The sequence below is a fragment of the Mauremys reevesii genome, linkage group 14 (assembly GCF_016161935.1).
Source record: "Mauremys reevesii isolate NIE-2019 linkage group 14, ASM1616193v1, whole genome shotgun sequence".
NCBI lineage: Eukaryota > Metazoa > Chordata > Testudines > Geoemydidae > Mauremys > Mauremys reevesii.
In genome coordinates, this window is record NC_052636.1 from 22,588,247 (window position 1) to 22,609,038 (window position 20,792).

The window sequence follows — 20,792 nt, forward strand, 5'->3', positions numbered from 1 at the left end:
CCTGGGAGTGTGAGTGTGACCCCCCCCGCCTTCTTTTGAACTTAGCTGTCAGTATAATAAACGTGCTGCTTTCTACCAAACTCTGGGGGGTCATTAGTCCTCCCTAAGCTTACTAGCTGGCCCAATTTCAGGTAACAGAAGCAACATTGTTTGATCTGTCATTGGACCAAAGGGGGAAGATGGTTGTCTATAAATTTCACAACATCTTTTTCAAATGAGGACACCAAAACTGGAGGCAGTATTCCAGTATCAGTCTCACTGATGCCGTGTCACCTCCTGTGACGTTATTGACAGAATCTGTAACTGTATAGATCACCGTTGTGACCACTGTTGGTGTCAGTTCTGCCTAGCCTGTTTGATGGCCCATTAAGGACCATCAGCTACACAATCGCCCCATTGAGAAAAGGCAGATACGCCATATGGGCTTGAGCCCAACCTCTGAGACCCCACGAGGGGTGAGGGTTTCCGAACCCAGGCTTCAGTGTGAACACAAATATCTGCGCCACAGTTTTTAGCCCCACAGCTTTAGCTTCATGAGCCCACGTCAGATGGTCCAGGCCAGCCACGCTGCCATCTTTATCCCAGGAGAGATGGACTCTAAGGGTACGTCTCCATTGCAATGTCAGCCCAGGGGTGGCTCGCTGTGCTCAAAGCAGCACCCTGGAAGCCCCATATTCACCAGTCTCATACAATGATGATACGGTTTGTACAAAGTCTGCCTGGTGAGGTATCGTTTCAAAAGTCTTGGTCTGTTGAACATTAATATTGTGTTGGATTGTGTGTGTAGCATTGGCTGGGAAGTTTTGCTCTGTGTGTGTTACTGAGATGAGGTTGGGAAATGCCCCCCACCAGCCTTTCAGGTGTGACAAGGGAGGAGCCAGACCCACTGCTGGCCCATTAAAGGGATCCACACTCCCAAGGACTATCCCAGGAACCGTGTACAATGCAGACTTCTCCGAGATAGCCCAGCGACAATGGACACTGCTTGACTCACATCCTAGCAAAGGTACTTCCTAGCCAGTTGGAAGAAACTATGAAAGGGGGGGTAGAGACATTATGAGTTGGCCTCTCTCCCCCACAACTCAACAGCTGGAAACACACCTGGATGACAAAACTGATTCAGAAATCAAAAGAGAATATTAATAATACATTGAAACCAAAGTCCCCAAACAGACTAGTAGTGGTTTTTCAGCAGAAAATTTTCAGTTTGGGGAATTTTGTTTTCTCAGTCAGACTTTGCCAAGGGAAGCAGAGAGAAAATGGTTGAGTTGCCTCCTTCAGAACAGCTTGGCCTAGACACTAGCTCTGGTTCACTATTGTGGCCTTGCTCAGGATGGGGGTATTTTAATAATTTGTGGAGGTCCCAGGGTGTTTGGGGGAGATTATGAGGCTGTTCCCTTTTGAGAGAAAAGCTAAGAAATACAGGACTAGAGAAAAACTTTTTTTTAGAAATGTGGGATTTAGACATTTTATTTAAAGCAACGGAGGGGTCTGAGTTTATCAGAAGGTTTTTGTTTGCAGGAAGCAACATTGCTAGAGCTGTCATTGTACCAAGGGGGAAAGATGGTTGTCTATAAAGGAGGAGTAAAGACTATATGCCTCCGACAAGGATGGGATTCGAACCCATGCGTGCAGAGCACAATGGATTGCAGTCCATCACCTTAACCACTCAGCCACCTCATCTGAGCTATCAAGAAATGGACAGGAGGAGAAATCTAAGGCCGGCAGAGATAGGGACACTAAGGAGTTTCCCAATACTAAGCGTAAGCAGGGGCTGAACGAGCTCCCCACTCACATCTAGTGATGAGCTGGGGGAAGACTTCAGGAACAGGCCGTGTTTGCATAGACACCCCTACTCTGCCTAGCTATGCAGCATGATGGGGCTGCTTCCCCAAAATGACCAGTTTGGGATGGTGGTGGGTTGCAAATCACTTTAGCATTGAGTGAAATGAAATGTTATTCTCCTTCCTGTACGAGTGAAGGGCAGCAGAATGTACCTAGGCCGTCCTGACGGAGGGGTGGGTGGGGGAGGAATCGCTTTCATTGGACTGCAGAGAAGTGATTGAGGACGTCACCCTAACCCAGTGGTCCCCAAACATTTCACACTCCGCCCTCGTATCCATGGCTGTGGCCCCTCGGAAGCCGCGGTCGAGAACCAGGGCTGGGAGTGGGGCCGTTGCTTGCTGGAGAGAGGGGTGCGGACAGGGGTAAGGGGGTCGAGGCCGGGCTGGGAGCCAGGGGCCCAGGCTGAGGGTGGGGTTGGGGAAGAGCTGGGACAGAGTGGGGCTGAGTGGGGCTCCCTCCCTGCCCTCCATGGGGACTGGCTCAGGCCCTGAGGTGCCCCCATCAATCTTCCTCTGTGTCCCCCTAGGAGTCACACCCCACATTTTGGGGACCACTGACCCCTACTCGCTAAGCAGGGGCTGGTGATGCCAAAGTCCAGGGAAAGGGAGAACAAGTGCGGGGGCCCCAGCACCGGAACCATGACCCCCCCCCACGTCTGTGTGTGGCTCCACCCCCTTCCACACCTTCCACCCACGGCCCCACCCACTGTCACCTCTGTTCCACCCCTTCCCCCACTGGCCCCACCCTGTCACTCCTTTACCCCGGCCCCGCTGCGGCCCCGAGACCAGAGACGCTCTGTGCCCCTGCTGCAGCCCCCGGGCCGTAGCAGGGAGTGGGAGCTCCTCCAGCCCTGGGGCTGACATGGGGGAGACTTTCCCAGGGGGGGCCCAATTTGGCCAGGGCCCCTAGTCATGGGCCCCATTGTCCCCTTGGCGACGCAAGGTTTGGGGAGGCTGAGCCCCCCCCGAGCCTCCATTACGAGCCGCCCAGGCTACCTCTGCTCAGTGGGTGGCCAGTCTCCCTGTGTCTCTGCTGTTCGTGCTGGGGAGCCTGGCCGGCCTTAGGGGTGGGGCCCCCGGCAGCCGCCCAGGGCTTCAGGGGGTCAAAGGGCACCATGTGGCCGTGCAAAGGTGCTCACTGCTCTCCCCTGCCCCAATGCTCCTCCGTGGCCCCACAGAGGGTGGGGGGCGCGAGGAGCAACACTATGTGCTCCCTGCGTCCTGGTCACTTTCCCCACCTGGGCTGGGCTGTGAGGGGAGCATCAGAAGCTGCTGCTCTCTGCCCTCCCCTGACGCAGCCCGGCTGAGGAAAGTGACCTGGATGCAGGGAGCTCGGATGATGTCCCTTCTCGCCCCCCTGCCCCTACTAGGGAAGGCTGCTGTGTGGTGTCTCCATGGCTGCACTTTCAGCGATGCAGGTTTCTCTCTCCTGTTGTTCCAGGGGCATCCTACTAGATAAAATTGAGCAAGAAATGCTTCCCAGTGGTTTTTAGGACTGGAATTGCTATTTTCAACAGTGATTGCCATTTTTTTTCTAGTTTTGTTTTTTAAAAGGAAGACAGTGATATTGCATTGGCAAATTCCCCATAGAAAAAAAGAATAATAAAGGCACCTCAACTTTTCCTCATTTATGGAGGACAGTCTGATAATATGCATCCAGAGATCCTCCAATCACACAAGCTGAAAATTGTTCCACTTTACTGCAGTTCTGTAACCATGCGGGAACCAGTCCTGTCTGTGTTCTGTGCACATCCAAAATTCCTGCTGAATGATCCATCCTGGGAGCAAGTTACCAGTGACCCAGGGCAGGGGCAGAAGGAGTGTGCAGGTGTGGGGAGGGGAGCCCAGGGCTGGGGCAGCAGAGGGTGTGTGGGTGAGGGAGCACTGGTGGGGAAGGGGGAGCCCAGAGCTGGGGCAGCAGGGGGGTGCGGGTGGGGGGAAGGCCCAGAGCTGGGGCAGCAGGGGGTGCAGGTGGGGGCGGTAGAGCCCAGGGCTTGGGCAGCAAGGGTTGTGGGGGGAGCCCAGGGCTGGGGTGGGGGCAGCCAACATTTTTTTTTCCTTGGGGCAGCAAAAAACCTAGAGCTGGCCCTGCCTCCACCCACCGTGAGGTAGGCAGGAGCAGATCAATATTATCCCTACTCGAAAGAGGGAGAAGCTAAGGCTGAGAAAGGAGAATTGACTTCTCTTAGGTCACACAGCCAGTCAGTGGCAGAGTTGGGAATAGGACCCAAGAGCCCTGATTTTCAATATACCTGCCCCTGGAAATTTCCACTACATGCATCCCACGAAGTGGGTATTCACCCACGAAAGCTCATGCTCCAAAACATCTGCTAGTCTATAAGGTGCCACAGAACTCTCTGCTGCTTTTACAAACTAACCATCAGATCTTGAATTTCAGACATTGAATGACCTGAATAAAGTGCTCTGTGATGAGGTCCAGACCAACAACAGTGACAGTAATTATTCAGCAAGAATTTGAGGAGAACTGCAATGTCAGAGAGAATCGTGAACTGCTCAGAGACCATTAATGCAGAGAACAGCAAAATTCATCAAACACGGAACTGGTTCTGACTTATTTCCTTGGTCTTGAAAGAGACCAACAAGGACCTGAGTCTCCTCCCTGTCAATAACCCCCTGCTCAGCCAATCAGGGTAGAGACTGAGGACGGGAGGCTGAGGGTTCTCACCAGAGAGCCCAAAGGATGGCCCAGGTCACTGGTGGGGATCACTGCCCGAGCACTATTTCAGCCCCACATTTTTGGGTGGACCTCCCACAGTGGGAACTGCAGAGCACTCCCCCGCAACAGATGGATCAGACTGAACAGGTTTCACACCTCGAGGAGGCTCTTACCTTCTAAACAGGGACGGCTGTTTTCTAGTAAAATCACTACAAGGGAAGGAGAAAACTTGAAAGAGGTTCCTCCTGGCACTCACGTCTGTGAACCTGAATACTCTCTCAGTCCTCAAAGAGAGACCTGGAGAAGGAGACTTGCTGAAGCAAAGCCACAGGGGTCTCTGAGGTTTCCCTGGCCCCTCACCCCATCCTGCCTGGCTGATGTCAGCATCTCTCTGTGAGGTCACCACCTCCCCACCACCGTGGACCAATAGTCTGAGGTCCTGCAAAAGGCCTTTGTGATGTCAGTGCCACACCCCTCCCTTGCTGGGCCAATGTCCTGCCCCTGGCCAGGCCCTTTGGAGGTTTGAGCTACTCCCCGCGGATCACCCCACTCCAGGAGTGTTCGTTCTAGGCAGCAAGCCGGCTAGACAGGGAAACCTCAGACGCTGCTCCCAATGCTACACTCAGTTTTTTAGAAATTAGTGGACTTTATGGCCAGAAGAGACCATTAGAGCATCTAATCTGACTCCCTGCGTATCACAGGCCTCCTGTATGACACAATAGCTACTTTTGGGGCAAACACATTGCGGAAAGGCATCTAGTCTTCATGAAATGACATCAAGAGATGGCGAATCCACCACTTTCCTTGGTAGCTTTGTTCCTGTGATGAATCATCCTCGCTGTTGAATATTTGTGCCTTAGTTGTAATACGAATTTGTCTCTTTTCACCTTCCAGCCATTGGGTCTTGTTAGGCCTTTCTCTGCTAGATTCAAGAGCCCTTTAATACCCAATCTTTTCTCTCCATTAAGGCCCTTCAAAACTTCAATGAAGTCACCTTTCAATCTTCTTTTGATCAGCTAAACAGGTTGAGCTCTTTCAATAGCTCAGTAGAAGGCATTTTTCTCCAGTCCTCAGAACATTTGGTGGCTCTTTGCTGCCCCAGCTCCAATTTCACAACATCTTTTTCAAATGAGGACACCAAAACTGGAGGCAGTATTCCAGTATCAGTCTCACTGATGCCGTGTCACCTCCTGTGATGTTATTGACATAATCTGTAACTGTATAGATCACCGTTGCGACCACGGTTCTATATTTGCAGCCAATATTGTAGAAAGGTTGTCGTGTAAGAGGTCTATGGAGAGGTTCTGATTGGCTGATTATAATGATGCTATCTCTAGATGTGTATCATTTTTGTAGTTGACGTTATGAATATTGGCTCTATGCTGCCCTTATTTCAAACTTGTGCTCTGCTTCCGGGGAACACCCCAGACAAGTTTGTGTCAGTTCTGCCTAGCCTGCTTAATGGCCCATTAAGGACCATCAGCTATACAATCAACCCACTGAGAGAAGGCAGATACACCCTGTGGCTCAGCAAGGTCTGCAGGGACCTGCCTATGGACAGAACTCTAAGGTTTTTCTATGCCACATGCTAGATAGAGTGTCCTTGGGACAAAGAAAGCAAAGACCACATGGCAAGAAGCTAGAAAAGGCTGATGCCTCATCTCCATCTTATTTTCAATCCTGCTTCATACCTCTGGAGGGACTTTGCTACAAACTGAAGCTCTATACAAAGGACTGAATGCCCCATCCCAGCTGTGGATGTTCTCCAGAGACTTGATTTGAATCTGCAGTTTATTCCATCACTGCTGCAAGCCTGAACCAAGAACTTTGCCATTACTGTGTGTAATTAATTCCTTTAAAAATTTTAACTCTCATCAATATTTCTTTCTTTTTGTGAATAAACTTTTATATTTTAGATGTTGTAAGGGAAAATCCAGTGTTATCCAAGGCCTCGTAGGCCCAGGCCTCATGTCAGGCTGCCAGGGCTGGCCAGACAAGCCAAGCAGGGGGGCACGGAGGAGACAGTGGAAAGTCCTAACAGTCCCCGACTGAAAAACAATTTTGTAATATCCCCTACTGTCAAGACGTAACCGCATAGAACAGATAAGTAAGAACAGGAAAAGCCTAATATGGAAGAAATTTACTCCTGCTCCAATCAGCATTAACTGTGCAATTTTTTTTAGCAAAATAATAAGGAAATTATGTATGTAACTTGCATATTACGATTGTGGTTTTAAGCTTTATAAGGCTGTCTGTAACCAGCTTCGGGGAGGCCGTTTCCATAACAGTACTCCCCTGCGTGCTTCTAATCAATAAAAGGCCTCAGGCTGATCTGTCTGAAAACACAACACATGGATCAATTTTTCCATAACAACGCTAAAGGATTTGCAAGAGCGTGATTTGTGGGTAAGATCTGACTCATCTATTGACCTGCATCTGGGGCTTGGTCCTTTGGAGTCCTTTGAGAATCTTTTTTCTTTTACTGAGGTATTGGTTTTCATAACCATTCATCCCCATAAGGAGCGGGGCTGGTGGTGATAGAAGGGAACTGGAATAGCTGAGGGAATTGCTTGTATGATGTCCGATTGGTCAGTGGGGTGAAACCAAAGTTCTCTCTGCATGGCTGCTGTGACGTGCTTTAATAGTGAAGGGCCTCGGGCTGTGACTGCCCTGCTCCAAGCAATTTGTCCTGAATTGATACTCTCAATAGTGTCCCGCCAATGGTCGCATTGTTACAGGGGTCGTCTGGGGTTACAGCTGGGAACTCTCCGAAGCTCAGGATGCACTTCCTCAGCTAGGGGAAGTACGTAACCCACACACCTCCAGGGTGTGGTGGTGTGTCCCAGCTAGTGGCACCAAGATCACTTAGCGGGAGCAATAAAACATGTCTTCTATACAGCCCTCGCTAACAGCCAGGTGGCTTTTAGTTCATGCTGTAGAGGCCCACACACTAAGCTCCAGAGGTCCCCGGTTCAATCCCGCCCACCACTGCGTTACCAACCTGGATCTGTCAGAATAACAGAGGCAGCTGCCACCCCAAGGAGAGAGCTGCCATGCCACACCCGGCTGAGAAGAGGTACCAAGCAGTGAGCTGACACCCTTCAGAGCTTCCTGTGATAAACTGTGAACTTAGGACAATAGTGGGGTGGTAAGAAGTGTTGCCCTCAGAGTGGCCTGGGTCAGAGCCCATGGGAGGCCCTGGGCTCCCCCCCGCCCCACACGCCATCTGCTGCATCCTTCCCCCTAAAAGGGCTGAAGCCCTGACCAAGAGGCAACATCCCCACGAGCAAAGGCCATCACGAGGCATCTGTCTTCGAAAGTTTGCAGAGGATGCAGGAGCAGAAAGGGGAGAGAGGATGAGGGCGGCTCTTGGGAAGCTCTTGTTTACCGCCATCAACCCAATGATCAGATCATTGATGCCTAGAATCTTCCCGGATATGTTGTAATTGATTGGATCTAGGTTTTAAAATGGGTACCACATTTGCAGACGGAGAAATGTCAGGAAGTTGAGTGGAAGGCCATTGCAAGCTCAGCTAATTAGGCAACGTGGCTTATGCCCCATCTAACAAGCTCCTCAAACAATAGCTCCCAGTTTTCATTCACATTGTTCTGTTTAGTGTTTTTCTCCAAAACACTTTTACTAAACCTTTGGGTCAGCTTTGGAAAGTTGGCCGTTTCAGTGCACCAAATATAAATATTGCTGGTGGGGACTGCCCTCTATTGGTCATAAGAACAGCCATACTGGATCAGATGAATGGTCCAGCCAGCCCAGAATCCTATCCTCCCACAGTGGCCAATGCAAGGTGCCAACGAGGGAACCGACAGAACAGGGAATCATCAAGCGATCCACCCCTGTCGCTCATTCCCAGCTTCCGGCAAACAGAGGCTGGGGACACTTCAAGAGCATGGTTTTGTATCCCTGCCCATCCTGGCTAATAGCCAATGATGGACCCGTCTGCCATCAACTTATCTAGTTCTTTGATGGACCCTGTTATAGTCTTGGCCCTCACAGCATCCTCCGGCAAAGTTTCCCCAGGTTGACTGGGTGTTGGGTGAAGAAATACTTCCTTTGGTTTGTTTTAAACCTGCTGCCTATTCCTTTCATTGGGTGACCCCTAGTTCTTGTGTTATGAGGAGTAAATAGCACTTCCTTACAGATCCAGACTAACACGGCTACCCTTCTCATACATCCTTATTTACTTTCTCCAAACCCGTCATCATTTTATAGACCTCTATCCTAGCCCCCACTTAGTTATCTTTTTTCCAAGCTGAAAACTCCCCTCAGTCTTATTAATCTCACCTCACATGGAAGCTGTTCCATACCCTAATCATTTTGGTTGCCCTTTTCTGTACCTTTCCCAATTCCAATATATCTTTTTGAGATGGGGGACCAGCTCCAGTATTCAAGATGTGGGCATACCACAGATTTATACACAGGCAATATGATATTTCTGTCTCGCTAGCCATCCCTTTCCTAAGGACTTCACAACATTTTGTTGGCTTTTTTGACTGCCGATGCACATTGAGTAGATGTTTTCAGAGAAGTATCCACAGTGACTCCAAGATCTCTTTATTAAGTTGTAAGAGCTAATTTAGACCCCATCAGTTTAGATGTAGAATTGGGATCATGTTTTCCCATGTGCATTACTTTGCATTGATCCACATTGAATTTCATCTGCCTTTTCGCTGCCCAGTCACTCCATTCGGTGAGATCCCTTTGTCACACTTTGCACTCTCTTTTGGACATAACTAATTTGAGTTGGTTTGTATCATCTGCAAATGTTGCCACCTCACTGTTTACCCCTTTTTCCAGATCACTGAGGAGTATGTTGAGCAGTGCTGGTCCCAATACAGACCCCAAGGGGACACCACTATTTACCTCTCTCCATTCTGAAAATCAGACCCTTTCTTTCTTGCATTTGAACCAGTTACCTATCCCAGAGAGGACCTTCCATCTTATCCCATTTTGCTTCAGAGCCTTTGGGGAGAGACCTTGTCAAAGGTTTTCTGAAAATTTAAGTATACTATATCCACGGGATCACCTTTATCCACATGCTTGTTGACTCCCTCAAAGAATTATAGTAGATTCGTGAGGCATGATTTTCCTTTACAAAAAGGATGTTCATTCCTCCCCAATGTAAGCGGGGGCAGACTCACCCGGCAGCACCTCCTGCTGGTCATCTTGGGAATTAGCTCTCCAGCCCTCAGAGCACCCTCTGCAGGCCGGTGATCTGCCTTACTGCAGCTGGCTCTCTGTCCCTCCCAGGACACCCCGGTGCCCCTTTTACCCTGGCAGTACCCCCTGGCAGTACCCCCCAAAGTTCTGAGTCTCCCCCTCCCAGGGGAACCCCCACCCACTATCCCCACTTCACCTCAGTCTTGGCTACTGCCCAGTCTCCATCCAGCCCCCATTCACTGGGGCAGACTGCAGTATGAGCCACTCACCACAGGCAAAGGGGTTTGGACCTGCCGCCTCTGCTTCCCCCTGGGCTGCCCCATTGCAGCCCTGCACCTATTCAGCCTGGAGTCAGGCCTGCAGCCTGGGGCTTTCCAGGCCAGAGCTCCCAGCTCCTCTGGCCCTTCCCCAGCCCTGCTCCCACTCTAGGTGTCTTGCTTAGGTCCCTGCAGCCAGGCCCTTCTCTCGCTACAAGCAGAGGGAGACTGACTGGGCTCCTGGCTCACAGCCTCTTCTAGGGGCCAGCTGGGCCTGACTGGGGCATGGCCACAGCTGAGCCTGCTTCCCCCAATCAGCCCAGGCTTCTTGCCCCAGCCCCAGCCCTCTCCTGGGCGCTTCAAGCCCCGCAGGGCAGGAGCAGGGAACCACCCGCTACACCCAGCAAATTCCGTTCACCGATGTGTCTAATCATTGGGCTCTACAATTCCACCCAATGTGCCTGGTACTGACGTTAGCCTTAGTGGCCTGTAATTGCCAGCTGCATCTCTGGAGCCTTTTTCACACACTGCTCCAGCCAGGGACTAAAGGCCGCCCCAGACTTTCCCTTTCTCCCTTCTGGGAAATCAAGTTCACGTTCTACAAGGAGCTAAAGAAGCCTCAACCCTGCATCTGAGTTAATGTCACATTTCTCACTGCCCGACACAAACAAATGTCATTTCAATCCCAGGTGAGTCCACTTCAGTCATTCCTCAGCCTCATTCCTTCACCCTCCTGCCTTAGCTTAGGGCATTGCGCCACCCTGTGGGCGTTTCATGTCCCTCCTCAGTTTCACATAGACACAATTTCCTTTGCTGTTCAACGAACAGCAAAACCTTTCTGTGTCTCTAGTCTGAGTCAGGGCATTCAACTCCATTGAATCCTTCTCTCCTGCAATGGCAACGGTCAGACAGAGGGGACGTGGCCACCTTCAGTCCTGAGAGTGAGATATTCACTCTCCTCTTTCTTCAAGCTGCTGCTGTTAGTCCATAAAACATGTACCATGGAATAAAAAGCTGAGTTTACTCCAGGGTGAGGAAAGAAAGGAGCCACCAACTCCCCGAAAAATCTCTGTGCCCCAGAGAGAACCTGCCCCTGCTATTAGAATCATTGATGTGCTTCAGCTACAATGGGGAAAGCATCTGCTCTCATGGGGGTATAGCTCAGTGGTAGAGTGTTTGACTGCAGATCAAGTGGTCCTTGCTTCAAATCCAAGTGCCCTCTAATAAGCCTCTCCTTATTCTTTTATTTTTTTATTTTTTAAAAAAAAGGGAAAACATTTTGATTACCATTCTCCATTATGTTCAGGAGCTCCACTATACGGGGATGCTTGAAATGAATGTAAACACTCAACATTTCACTGTCCAAATGCATAAAAACCTAGCACACCTGCCCATCAGCTGAAATCAGTTCTAATCCTCTAAGTGTCTAGTTTATGTTTTCATCAATTAAACAAAGGGATCATATGAATGTACATTTGCAGATCCCTCTTCTCCAGGGCTGTGCTGTGCAGAAGAACAAGAACCACATCCAGTTGGGGTTCAGGAGTCTGACGAGCAAAGGCCACTTGGTGCGGGCTAAAGTCACCAGCACCCTCTGCTCCTTCCCATTCAACCAGCAGCTGGGCCCCCAGGACAAGGCATGAGAAGAAGACAGTGGCTGTGAGCAGGAAAATAGCCCCCAAGAAGCTGGCTAAAGCTGTCAAGATCCCCAGGGAGGTCACCATGCCTATGTCTAGAATGTACTGTCTGCAGCGGGGACCAAAAAGGCAGAGAAAAGCCCTCAAAAGTTGTAAGCTGCCAAGCCCCAGAAGGTGATCAAAATCCTACCTAAAATCAAGACAGGATAAGGCTAATGTCATCTCCAAAGCCAGGGCTAAGAAGGTAACACTGAGAAAGAAGTGGAGAGATTTCCATTGGGATGACTCCTGCTCCCCAATGGCTCTTTTATGGATCACCATGGACCACCCGGAGAGATCAAAGTCCTGCAGGACAAACAGCCCCATGGACAGTATAATGAAGTGGTGGCAGTGGGGGGAAGTGCTGTGTTTTGTGTAACACCTGCCAGGTGAGTGATGCACTGACAGGGCAGCTGCCCATGAGCTCATTCTCTTTGATCTGCTTCTGCTGTTATTTCAGAGCCAGCACTAGTGGGAGTGTGTCTCTGTCACTTCACCACCTCTAGAACAGGCTCTGTCTGCAGCCCAGCTCTGATTAATCCCACTTGTTAATGTGTTCCTACTGCGATACTTTCCCAGTTCTCTGCCTCATTCGAACATTCCGGTCAGAGACTGAATATGGGGAGGGATGGACTAATTTGTGTGACATTCGGTAAGTTGCCATCGTATGTGATTGAAACCTCTGCTGCAGGTGGGCAGGAGCCTGTTACACACATAAAATAGCTAAGCTTTACTAAACTACCTGCTACACATTCAAACCTTCCTGTACACACACAACAGAAATTGGGGCTCTGAGAAATGGCAACTTTCCTTTAACACAGATCATTGTTTTCTGTACTTTCAGAGGCATTGAAATAGCAGCTGTTTAAAGGTAATGTGCTTCTATTTCGTGATCAGCAGCAGAGCCTCTGTCAATTTACCACCCGTAGAGCTGATTGTTTCTAACTGCAGGGTTAGCCAGACCATTCAGTAACATTATCGCTCTGTTCACAAAGCCTTTGGTTAGTGACGAATCACGAGACTTATCCCTTCCTGCTGTAATTCCACTGACTCCAGTGTCTCTTTCCCCATTTCTGGTTCCAAGAAAATAAATTAAAACAACCTTCAGAACTAACATGCTGTGGGAAAGTGGAAATGTTGATAGCTCAAATAATTCAGTTTCTTCTGTATCTTCTGTGTGTGTCTATCTGCTTTGTGTGTGTGACCAGTGGGGCTTTTTGTTTGCTCCTGGCAGGTGCAACCATGTCAGATTTGTCTGTGGGGAGGGACCAGAGAAAACAGACCCCCTGGCCTTTGAGGTTGGGGTTAGGCAAAGGAATAACAACCCTGTCCCACAAAAAACAAAATATGTTACAGAAACAGTGGTAGGAACAGTGCTAGAGAAACTGGTAAATAATCACAGTGCCCAGGCTTCTATTTGGGATTTATTCTCTGTGCTTAGCCATGTGCTATAGCACAGGGAGCACTTTTGGAAGTCTCCCATCCCACAACAGGGGAAAGGAAAAGGATTCTTAGGCTCTAGCACGGATTGAAGGAGGATGGTGATGGGGAATAAGGGAATCCCTCTGACTTACCCTAACTACATCTGTTGTTACAATGGGTGAAATGACTTTTTTCCCCTATCCCTGCCCTGTTCCTGCTCTTTGTTATAGTTCAATATAGTTTAAGTGTGGAAAATGATCATAAAAATATCTGCTCCCCAGCACAACCTGCAGCAACATCAGAACAACTGGGAATGAAACAATTTGTTCCCCAAGGGAGAACTCGATGACCAACAATGCTGTGAAATGGGGGAACAGTATAACCGTGATGCTCAGGGTTTGTCTAGACTAGGGAAAGTGATGGAGTTTAGGTCAGGTCAAGGGGAAAGCTAATGCCAACCCCTGCACCTGGGCTGCATCTGCACTACAATTTTTTACATTAAGATCACTAACTTGAGCAGCCAATGCCATGTACAGTCCTAGTGGATGTCAGGCACAGGTAGTTTTTGCCTCAGTGGAGCTTGTTGGGATCAAACCTCTCTCCCCCCACCTGGAGGGATGAACATTCCTGGCAGGAGGGACACACACTCCTGTGACTCAAAAGGAAAGGAGCTGATAGAAAAGATCACAGGACTGACCCCAAAGAAGGGTGAGCTGCAAAAGGCAGAAGCAGGCAACTGATCTGGTAGAGCTGAGACACCACGGTGAAGATGGTGCAAAAATCACTATGTGGGAAATGAGCAAATATGATTTTTTTTAAAAAAAATTTTTGGCTAACCCTAGTCAAGGGATTTATTACAGTTCTCTCTCGTGTGGATTTTCTGATGTCTAATGAGGCTTGAGTGCTGATTGAAGCTTTTCCCACACTCAGAGCATCCATAAGATTTCTCACCCATGTGGATTTTCCTATATTTGATAAGGTGTGAGCTCTGATTAAAGCTTTTCCCACACTCAGAGCACATGTAGGGCATCTCTCCTGTGTGGATTCTCTGATGTACGATAAGGTGTGAGCGCCGATTGAAGATTTTCCCACACTCTGAGCATCTGTGGGGCGCTTCTCCTGTGTGGATTCGCTGATGTGAGATGAGGGCTGAACTATCGATGAAGCATTTCCCACACTCAGAGCATTCATAAGGTTTCTCACCTGTGTGGATTGTCTGATGTCTGATAAGGACAGAGCTCTGACGAAAGCTTTTCCCACACTCAGTGCACGTGTAAGGCGTCTCCCTTGTGTGGATTCTCTGATGTAAGATGAGGCCTGAACGATTAAAGAAACATTTCCCACACTCAGAGCATCCATAAGGTTTCTCACCTGTGTGGATTTTCCTATGTTTGATAAGGTTTGAGCTCCTACTGAAGCTTTTCCCGCACTCAGAGCATGTGTGGGGCGCTTCTCCTGTGTGGATTCGCTGATGTGAGATGAGGGCTGAACTATCGATGAAGCATTTCCCACACTCAGAGCATTCATAAGGTTTCTCTCCAGTGTGGATTCTCTGATGTCTGATAAGGGCAGAGCTCCGATTGAAGCTTTTCCCACATTCATGGCATGTGTAGCGTGTCTCTTCCAAGTTGATTCTGTCACTTGTTATAAGGTCTGAGAGGCTACTAAAGTTTCCCTCTGGCCTCCCCTGAGTCTCACAGGCTTTTGTTTTTTCTGGGAGTGCATAACTCCCGGAAACATTCCCTTTGGATCTTCCTGATAAAGTTCCATGTGGTTCTCCTTGCTCAGCATCTTCCTGCTGGGGTTTCTCCTCCTCATTCTCACTCACCAGCCCATCACCTGATGGGAGACAGAGATAATCCAGACATAGATCACTACCTGCACCAGAAAGAAAGAAAATCTCAGAGAGAGAAATGGAAAAAGGGATGAACAATCCAAAATATGTGTGGGAGAGATCAAACCTATCAGGAGCTGATTTTCCCCAAAACCTTCCCCAGAGGAGAGAGGAAGGGATCAGTTTTGGTCTGCATCTCATGAGAACACTCAGGGGAAAGAGAGATCGGGGAGCGACTGCTGCCAGTTGTCACTCATGGCTTCCCTGCTATTCTGACTGACATCTGCCATAATGATTCCACATCTGCAGGGAACAATCCTGAACTTGGAGAGCTCACAGGGTCTTTGTAGGGCATCCCAAATGTTTCCTGCATTCCCACACAGTTGTTGAGTTGGTTTAACCAAGTCCTCACCTGTGCAGGCAGCTCTTGGAAGCACTTCTTTCTCAGAGCCCTGGAGGTCTGGGACCCACGGCTCTTCCCCTCGTTCCAGCTGGGAGATCACATCAGGTTTGGAAACTGGAAACCCTACTGCAGGCAAAGAAAACCAGGGAGGTCAGTGGAATTTGTGGGATACTTGTCACAAGGAATAGTCCATGGTTTTCACGCCAGCTCATTTTTAAGCAGTAACATCCCAAGACCAACTTCCTTGGTTCAAAGTGGCAGGAGAGTTGTTATTATAAATCATATTCATTACCTTAGTGCCTAAGGAGCAACTAACAGTGGGTCCCCATTGTGCTAGGACAAGTACAAACCCAGAACAGTAGATGGCCCATGCCCTGAAGAATTTACAGTCTAAATAAGGCCTTTGGCTAAGCAGCAGGGGCAGCCATAAGCTGGGAAGCGAAGGGTCACATCCTCACATCCCAAACCAGTCACACTGAAATAAGGTGCTATTGGGCTGTTAGGAAGACGATCCTGTCCTGATAGTGCCCATCACCACCAGATAAAGAAACAGATCTTAAGATGGTTAAAGAAAACTTAGTTTGACAGCAGCCTGTCTGGCAAGAAATCACTTCTCAATGCTTGTGGTTGTGAAACCCTCATTTCTGTATTATTTTATCTTTATGGCCACCACTCTTCTATTGTTAATCTGTCTGGTTCTCTAATTGTTTCATTAGGGCAGTGGAATATGCTTGCTTGGAAATAACCCCAATAAACATCGCATTATCTGTGTTTTGGACTTCTGGTCTTTCGCTGCTTGCTTTCTGCGTGACAAGAACCAGGGAAGTGGGAGGGTGAAGGGAAAACCCTCTAACAAATGGACATGACCTGATAACCAAGAGGTGAGCCTTTAAGGAAGGTTTTAATACACTTTGGAATGGATCAGGGATTCTCATAAGGACTGATGGTAAACACACATTATGCTGTATAATTAATTTTGCTAGGTGTAAGTTAATTAGGGTGGTGGGATATAATTGGTTAGATAATTATGTTACAATATGTTAGAATTGGTTCGTTACATTTCAGTAAAATGATTGGTTAAGGTATAGCTGAGAATATTACTATATAAACGGGGTCAAACAGGAGGGGGAAGGGAAATTGGAATCATGTTTGTTAAGGTGTGTGGGGGGGGAACAGGAACACAGGCCAGGCTCAGCTGCATCAGAGCTGGGAAGGGGGACACGGGATAAATGCTCTGCGGCATCAGAGCTGGGAAGGGAACACTGGGGAACAGACTGTATCAGTCTATCGAGATCAGCCCGACTGGTGTGAAGGGCTTCAGAATATGCTTCCTTGGAAACTAACCCCAATAAACATGGCATTGTCTGCGCTTTGGACTTCTGGTCTTTTGCTGCTTCCTGTCTGCGTCACAAGAACCAGGGAAGCGGGAGGGTGAAGGGAAAACCTCTAACAAAACGGACATGACCCGATAACCAAGAGGTAAGCCTTAGAGGAAGATTTTAATTCACTTTGGAACGGATCAGGGATTCCCATGAGGACTGATGAGGGGCTGATGGTAAACACACATTTAGATCCTTTTCTTGTTTTATATCTTTTCCCCATAAGGCTGAACCTCTGGCACACGGTCATGGATCCATAGGATCTCTGCAATGCCCTGGCTTTGAAACAGTCCTTGGGAGGTGCCCCTTGAATGCACTAGACCCCCAAGGGGTCCCACTCTTCCACAAGGACAGGCCACTTAGCTTCAGCACCTGAGACTGAGCCTCTGGCTTCAATACTCCTACTACAACCTGTGAGCTCTGCCAGCAGGTCCAGCTGAACGACACTCCTGTTCAGAGACTGTTCCTCATTCATGCTTCAATGCACCTCAGCAAGTTTTTGCTGTGACACTGGGCAGACTTTTAAAACATTGCAGGGTTTATTAGTCAACCGAGACACAGCACTGGAAAGTCTTTTCATTAGCACAGCGAAGCAATGAAGACAATATAGTCCACACTGGCCAATGCCCTTGAGCCAGGCTGCTGTAGAAAACAGTTTGGTTTCTTTTCACTGTGTCTGTCCATTTGTCTTCACTCTGGCAAAGCTCCCTGTGTCCATGAGCCCAGGTCTTCCTGCTCTCAAAACATAACGAGTCCATGTGTGCTTCACTCAGCCAAGCTGAGATCCTCCCATGGACAGGTGACAATTATTCCCTTGTCTCTGTCGGGTATCCCATTGATCTAAGTTGGCCCCAGCCAGTCCTTAATGACCCATTCATATCACCCCATGACAGCTGTGTGACAAAACACCTTATGTCTCCTGCTCGTTCTAATCATAGCAATACCAATCACAGAGGGAAACTGAGATGCGTATTGGCAGGGCCACCCAGAGGATTCCGGGGGCCTGGGGTCTTCGGCGGCGGGGGGCCTCCGCTTCGGCAGGAAGTCAGCGGGGTCCTTCCGTTCCGGGACCCGCCGCCAAAGTGCCCCAAAGACCCACGGCGGGGACCCCCCGCCGCCGAATTACTGCCCAAGCGGGACCCGCCACCGAGGTGCAGCCCCCACCGCAGGTTTTCGGGGCACTTCGGTGGCGGGTCCCGGAACAGAAGAACCCCCCGCCGCCGAATTACCGCCGAAGACCCGGCGGCGGGTCCCGCTTTGGCGGTAATTCGGCAGTGGGGGGTCCCTCTGTCCCAGAGCGGAAGGACCCCCGGCCAGCGAAGATCGGGAGCGAAGAAGCTCCGGGGGCCCGGGCCCCGCGAGAGTTTTCCGGGGCCCCCGGAGAGTGAAGGACCCTGCTCCAGGGGCCCTGAAAAACTCTCGTGGGGGCCCCTGCTGGGCCCGGGGCCTGAGGCACATTGCCCCACTTGCCCCCGGCCCTGCGTATTGGCATCATACAAGTATCACCAAAAGTCCCACCTCTGTCTCAGACACACTGCTCACAGCCCCTGGAGAGAAAGCAAAGCACAGGAACTGGACGTTAGTCCAGCAAACACAGTGGAGGACAAGCTGCAATCCTCACACCCTGGTCAAAAAGGAGAGGCAGGTGGGTCCCTACCCATAGAGAGGGGCTGGCTACAGGCCTGATACCTGAGGGGCCATTCCTTGAGCAGACCATGGAGGCAGGTCAAAGGCTTCGCTACCCCAGAACTGTGACATCGCAAAAGCACATTTTGAGGAACTAGGAAATCTAGTGACTCAGGTGTAATGAGAGGGAGAATTAAACTCCCCCAGTGGGAGGAGAAGGCTGGGGAATTACACACTAACATTCAGGAGCAACAGCCTCTAATTCTTCCGGAAAAGGAGAAGGTCAGAAACAAGAACTGGGCCATGCAGCCTCAGGAGGGACAGGCTCAGAGATCCAAGGAGCCGGGAGGGAAGACAGCTTGTGGCTGCTGCAGATGGGGAGAGGGGGGGCAAGACTCTCTCCAAACTCTCACTCTTCTTGACCCCGACCTGATTGTACGATCTATGACCCAGTCTCACGTCTTGTGGGCAATTTCATACTCACTAGAGGTAAGATGTCATGATCAGAGTATTGCTTATTAGCTTGGACCATGTGTGGAGGGGCAAGGAGGTGAACATAGATAAATGGGTTATTCAGCTTGCTACAGTTAAGGGCCTTATATTAGGCGGAGGCTTTGTGGGAGCAGTTATGCTGAAGTCTGGGATTTACCTGAACAGGCCCCTAAGGAGAGAATCCCAGGTCAGATATTTTACACCCTCATTTTGACAGACTAACGAGGAACCACAAACAGGTGCAACACGCCACAGGATTCTGAAAGAAGGAAGTTTGGGGTGGGCTTTAGCAATTAGGTTGCTATGCAGGATCTCAGCAGTTGGTCGCATTCATATCTTGGAATTAATAACTAAGTGATGTAAATCATGAGTATTAATGCTTGATGCTTAATTATGGACTTTCCAAAGGCCACATACGGGTTGGGGCAGCTATTGACATTCTTGTAATTACAGTTAAGGAGCAGATATGGTATATAGCCATCCTATTACCATAAGGAAGTGGATAAATTACCTCTCCTAGTGACCATTTTTTCATTTTGTCAGGTCCCCGAGACAGTGTAAACTGAAGCAGGGCCTCCCTTCTGACGGGCTCCTTGCCCCTTGATCTTTGTTTCCATTGGTGTCATAACTTGCAAGTCCGCACAGTGCAAGCCCCTCTTTACTATACTTCTCTAAGGGCTAGTCTACACTTACCAGCCGGGTCGATGCGGTGAGTTCGACTTCTCGGAGTTCGACCTATCGCGTCTAATCTGGACGCGATAGTTCGAACTCCGGAAGCACCAAGGTCGACTCCGGTACTCCACCACTGCAAAAGGCGGTGGCGGAGTCGACCTTGGAGCCGCAGACTTCGATTCCGCGGCGTCTGGACGGGTGAGTAGTTCGAACTAGGGTACTTCGAGTTCAGCTACGCTATTCACGTAGCTGAATTTGCGTACCCTAGTTCAACCCCGCTTCTTAGTGTGGACCAGCCCTTAGTCTAACTGTTATGTGGATTGATCCTTGCCTGTGATTTCAGTTATAACTGTCTGTATTAAATCAAATTTCAGTGTGTTTCACCAAATTTCATCTTCTCAATTAACTTTGCGTAGCCATGTACAAGGGCGAGCTGAATCCCAATACGTAATCTTATAGGTGTAAAAATTGTACAGGCTACACCACCAGCCTGTGACATCATCAACAAAGTGCCCATTTGTGCCTGGGAAGGGGCCCTGCTCTGGGAGGGAGGATGCAGCAAGGACTCAGGATCGGTGGCCAGGGTCTCTGTGCATAGAGATAGGGAGGTTATGTGGGGAGGGGGGTAATGAGCGGGAGAGGGAGGTCAAGAGTTAAAATAATAATATTTGGGGGAGGAAATGTATAATGAAGTGAAACTGAACAGAAAGAAAACTGGAGTGGAGGCTCTAGAACAACAAGGCTTGGGTAGGGATTCGGGGTTAAAGGTCTGGGATCCCCCACAGCTCTAGATTCCCAAACCTCTCCTCTCTCCCACTGACCCACCCAGCCCACTTCCTGGGTGCCCTTCCCCCACACTCCCCTCCGCTTCTTCCCATTACTCTCAGCCAGCACCACCTCCCGGCACCTTGGGAGCTTCTTGTGATCCCTCCTCGTCTCTCACAACCTCCTCCCTCCCTGCTGCTTCCTGCACACCGCCCCATGTCCTGGCACCCCAGGATTATCTACCCCCCCTTCTCTGCCCCTCCCACAGCTCTGTTCTCCCTTCACCCGTGGGGTCCTGAATGTCAATGTTATACTCTCTTCTATCAAAAGATCAGCTCATCTGACTGTCACACAAGCCATGCATCAGTCACACACCTATTTTTATTAATTAAATTATTTTTTAATAATTTTAAAAATATTTTTTTTATTTATTTATAATTTTATTAATTAATTAAAAAAACATTTATTAATGTAGTTACTAATATAGCCAATAAGGATACATTAAATGCAATTTCAAAATGACTGATGACAAATGTCTAAAAATTATTCCAGTAGGTGGGAGATGAGGC

The 20,792-nt window shown here is 49.2% G+C and overlaps 1 protein-coding gene, 1 non-coding gene and 1 pseudogene across 2 annotated transcripts in view; 2 read left to right on the top strand and 1 right to left on the bottom strand.

Moving 5' to 3' along the window:
- LOC120381687 overlaps positions 1-20,792 on the top strand; it is a 377,258-nt pseudogene that overhangs the window by 244,112 nt on the left and 112,354 nt on the right.
- LOC120381683 (zinc finger protein 850-like) overlaps positions 1-20,792 on the bottom strand; it is a gene marked incomplete at its 5' end in the record, with an annotated part of 218,952 nt that overhangs the window by 180,958 nt on the left and 17,202 nt on the right. The window contains 3 exons of the mRNA XM_039499809.1: positions 6,325-6,334; positions 13,950-14,611; positions 17,466-17,481. Coding sequence (XP_039355743.1) covers positions 6,325-6,334; positions 13,950-14,611; positions 17,466-17,481 — 688 coding nt within the window. The remainder of the gene's footprint in view (positions 1-6,324; positions 6,335-13,949; positions 14,612-17,465; positions 17,482-20,792) is intronic.
- Positions 11,105-11,176, top strand: TRNAC-GCA. The gene has a single exon. It is a non-coding gene; the product is annotated as a tRNA-Cys (tRNA).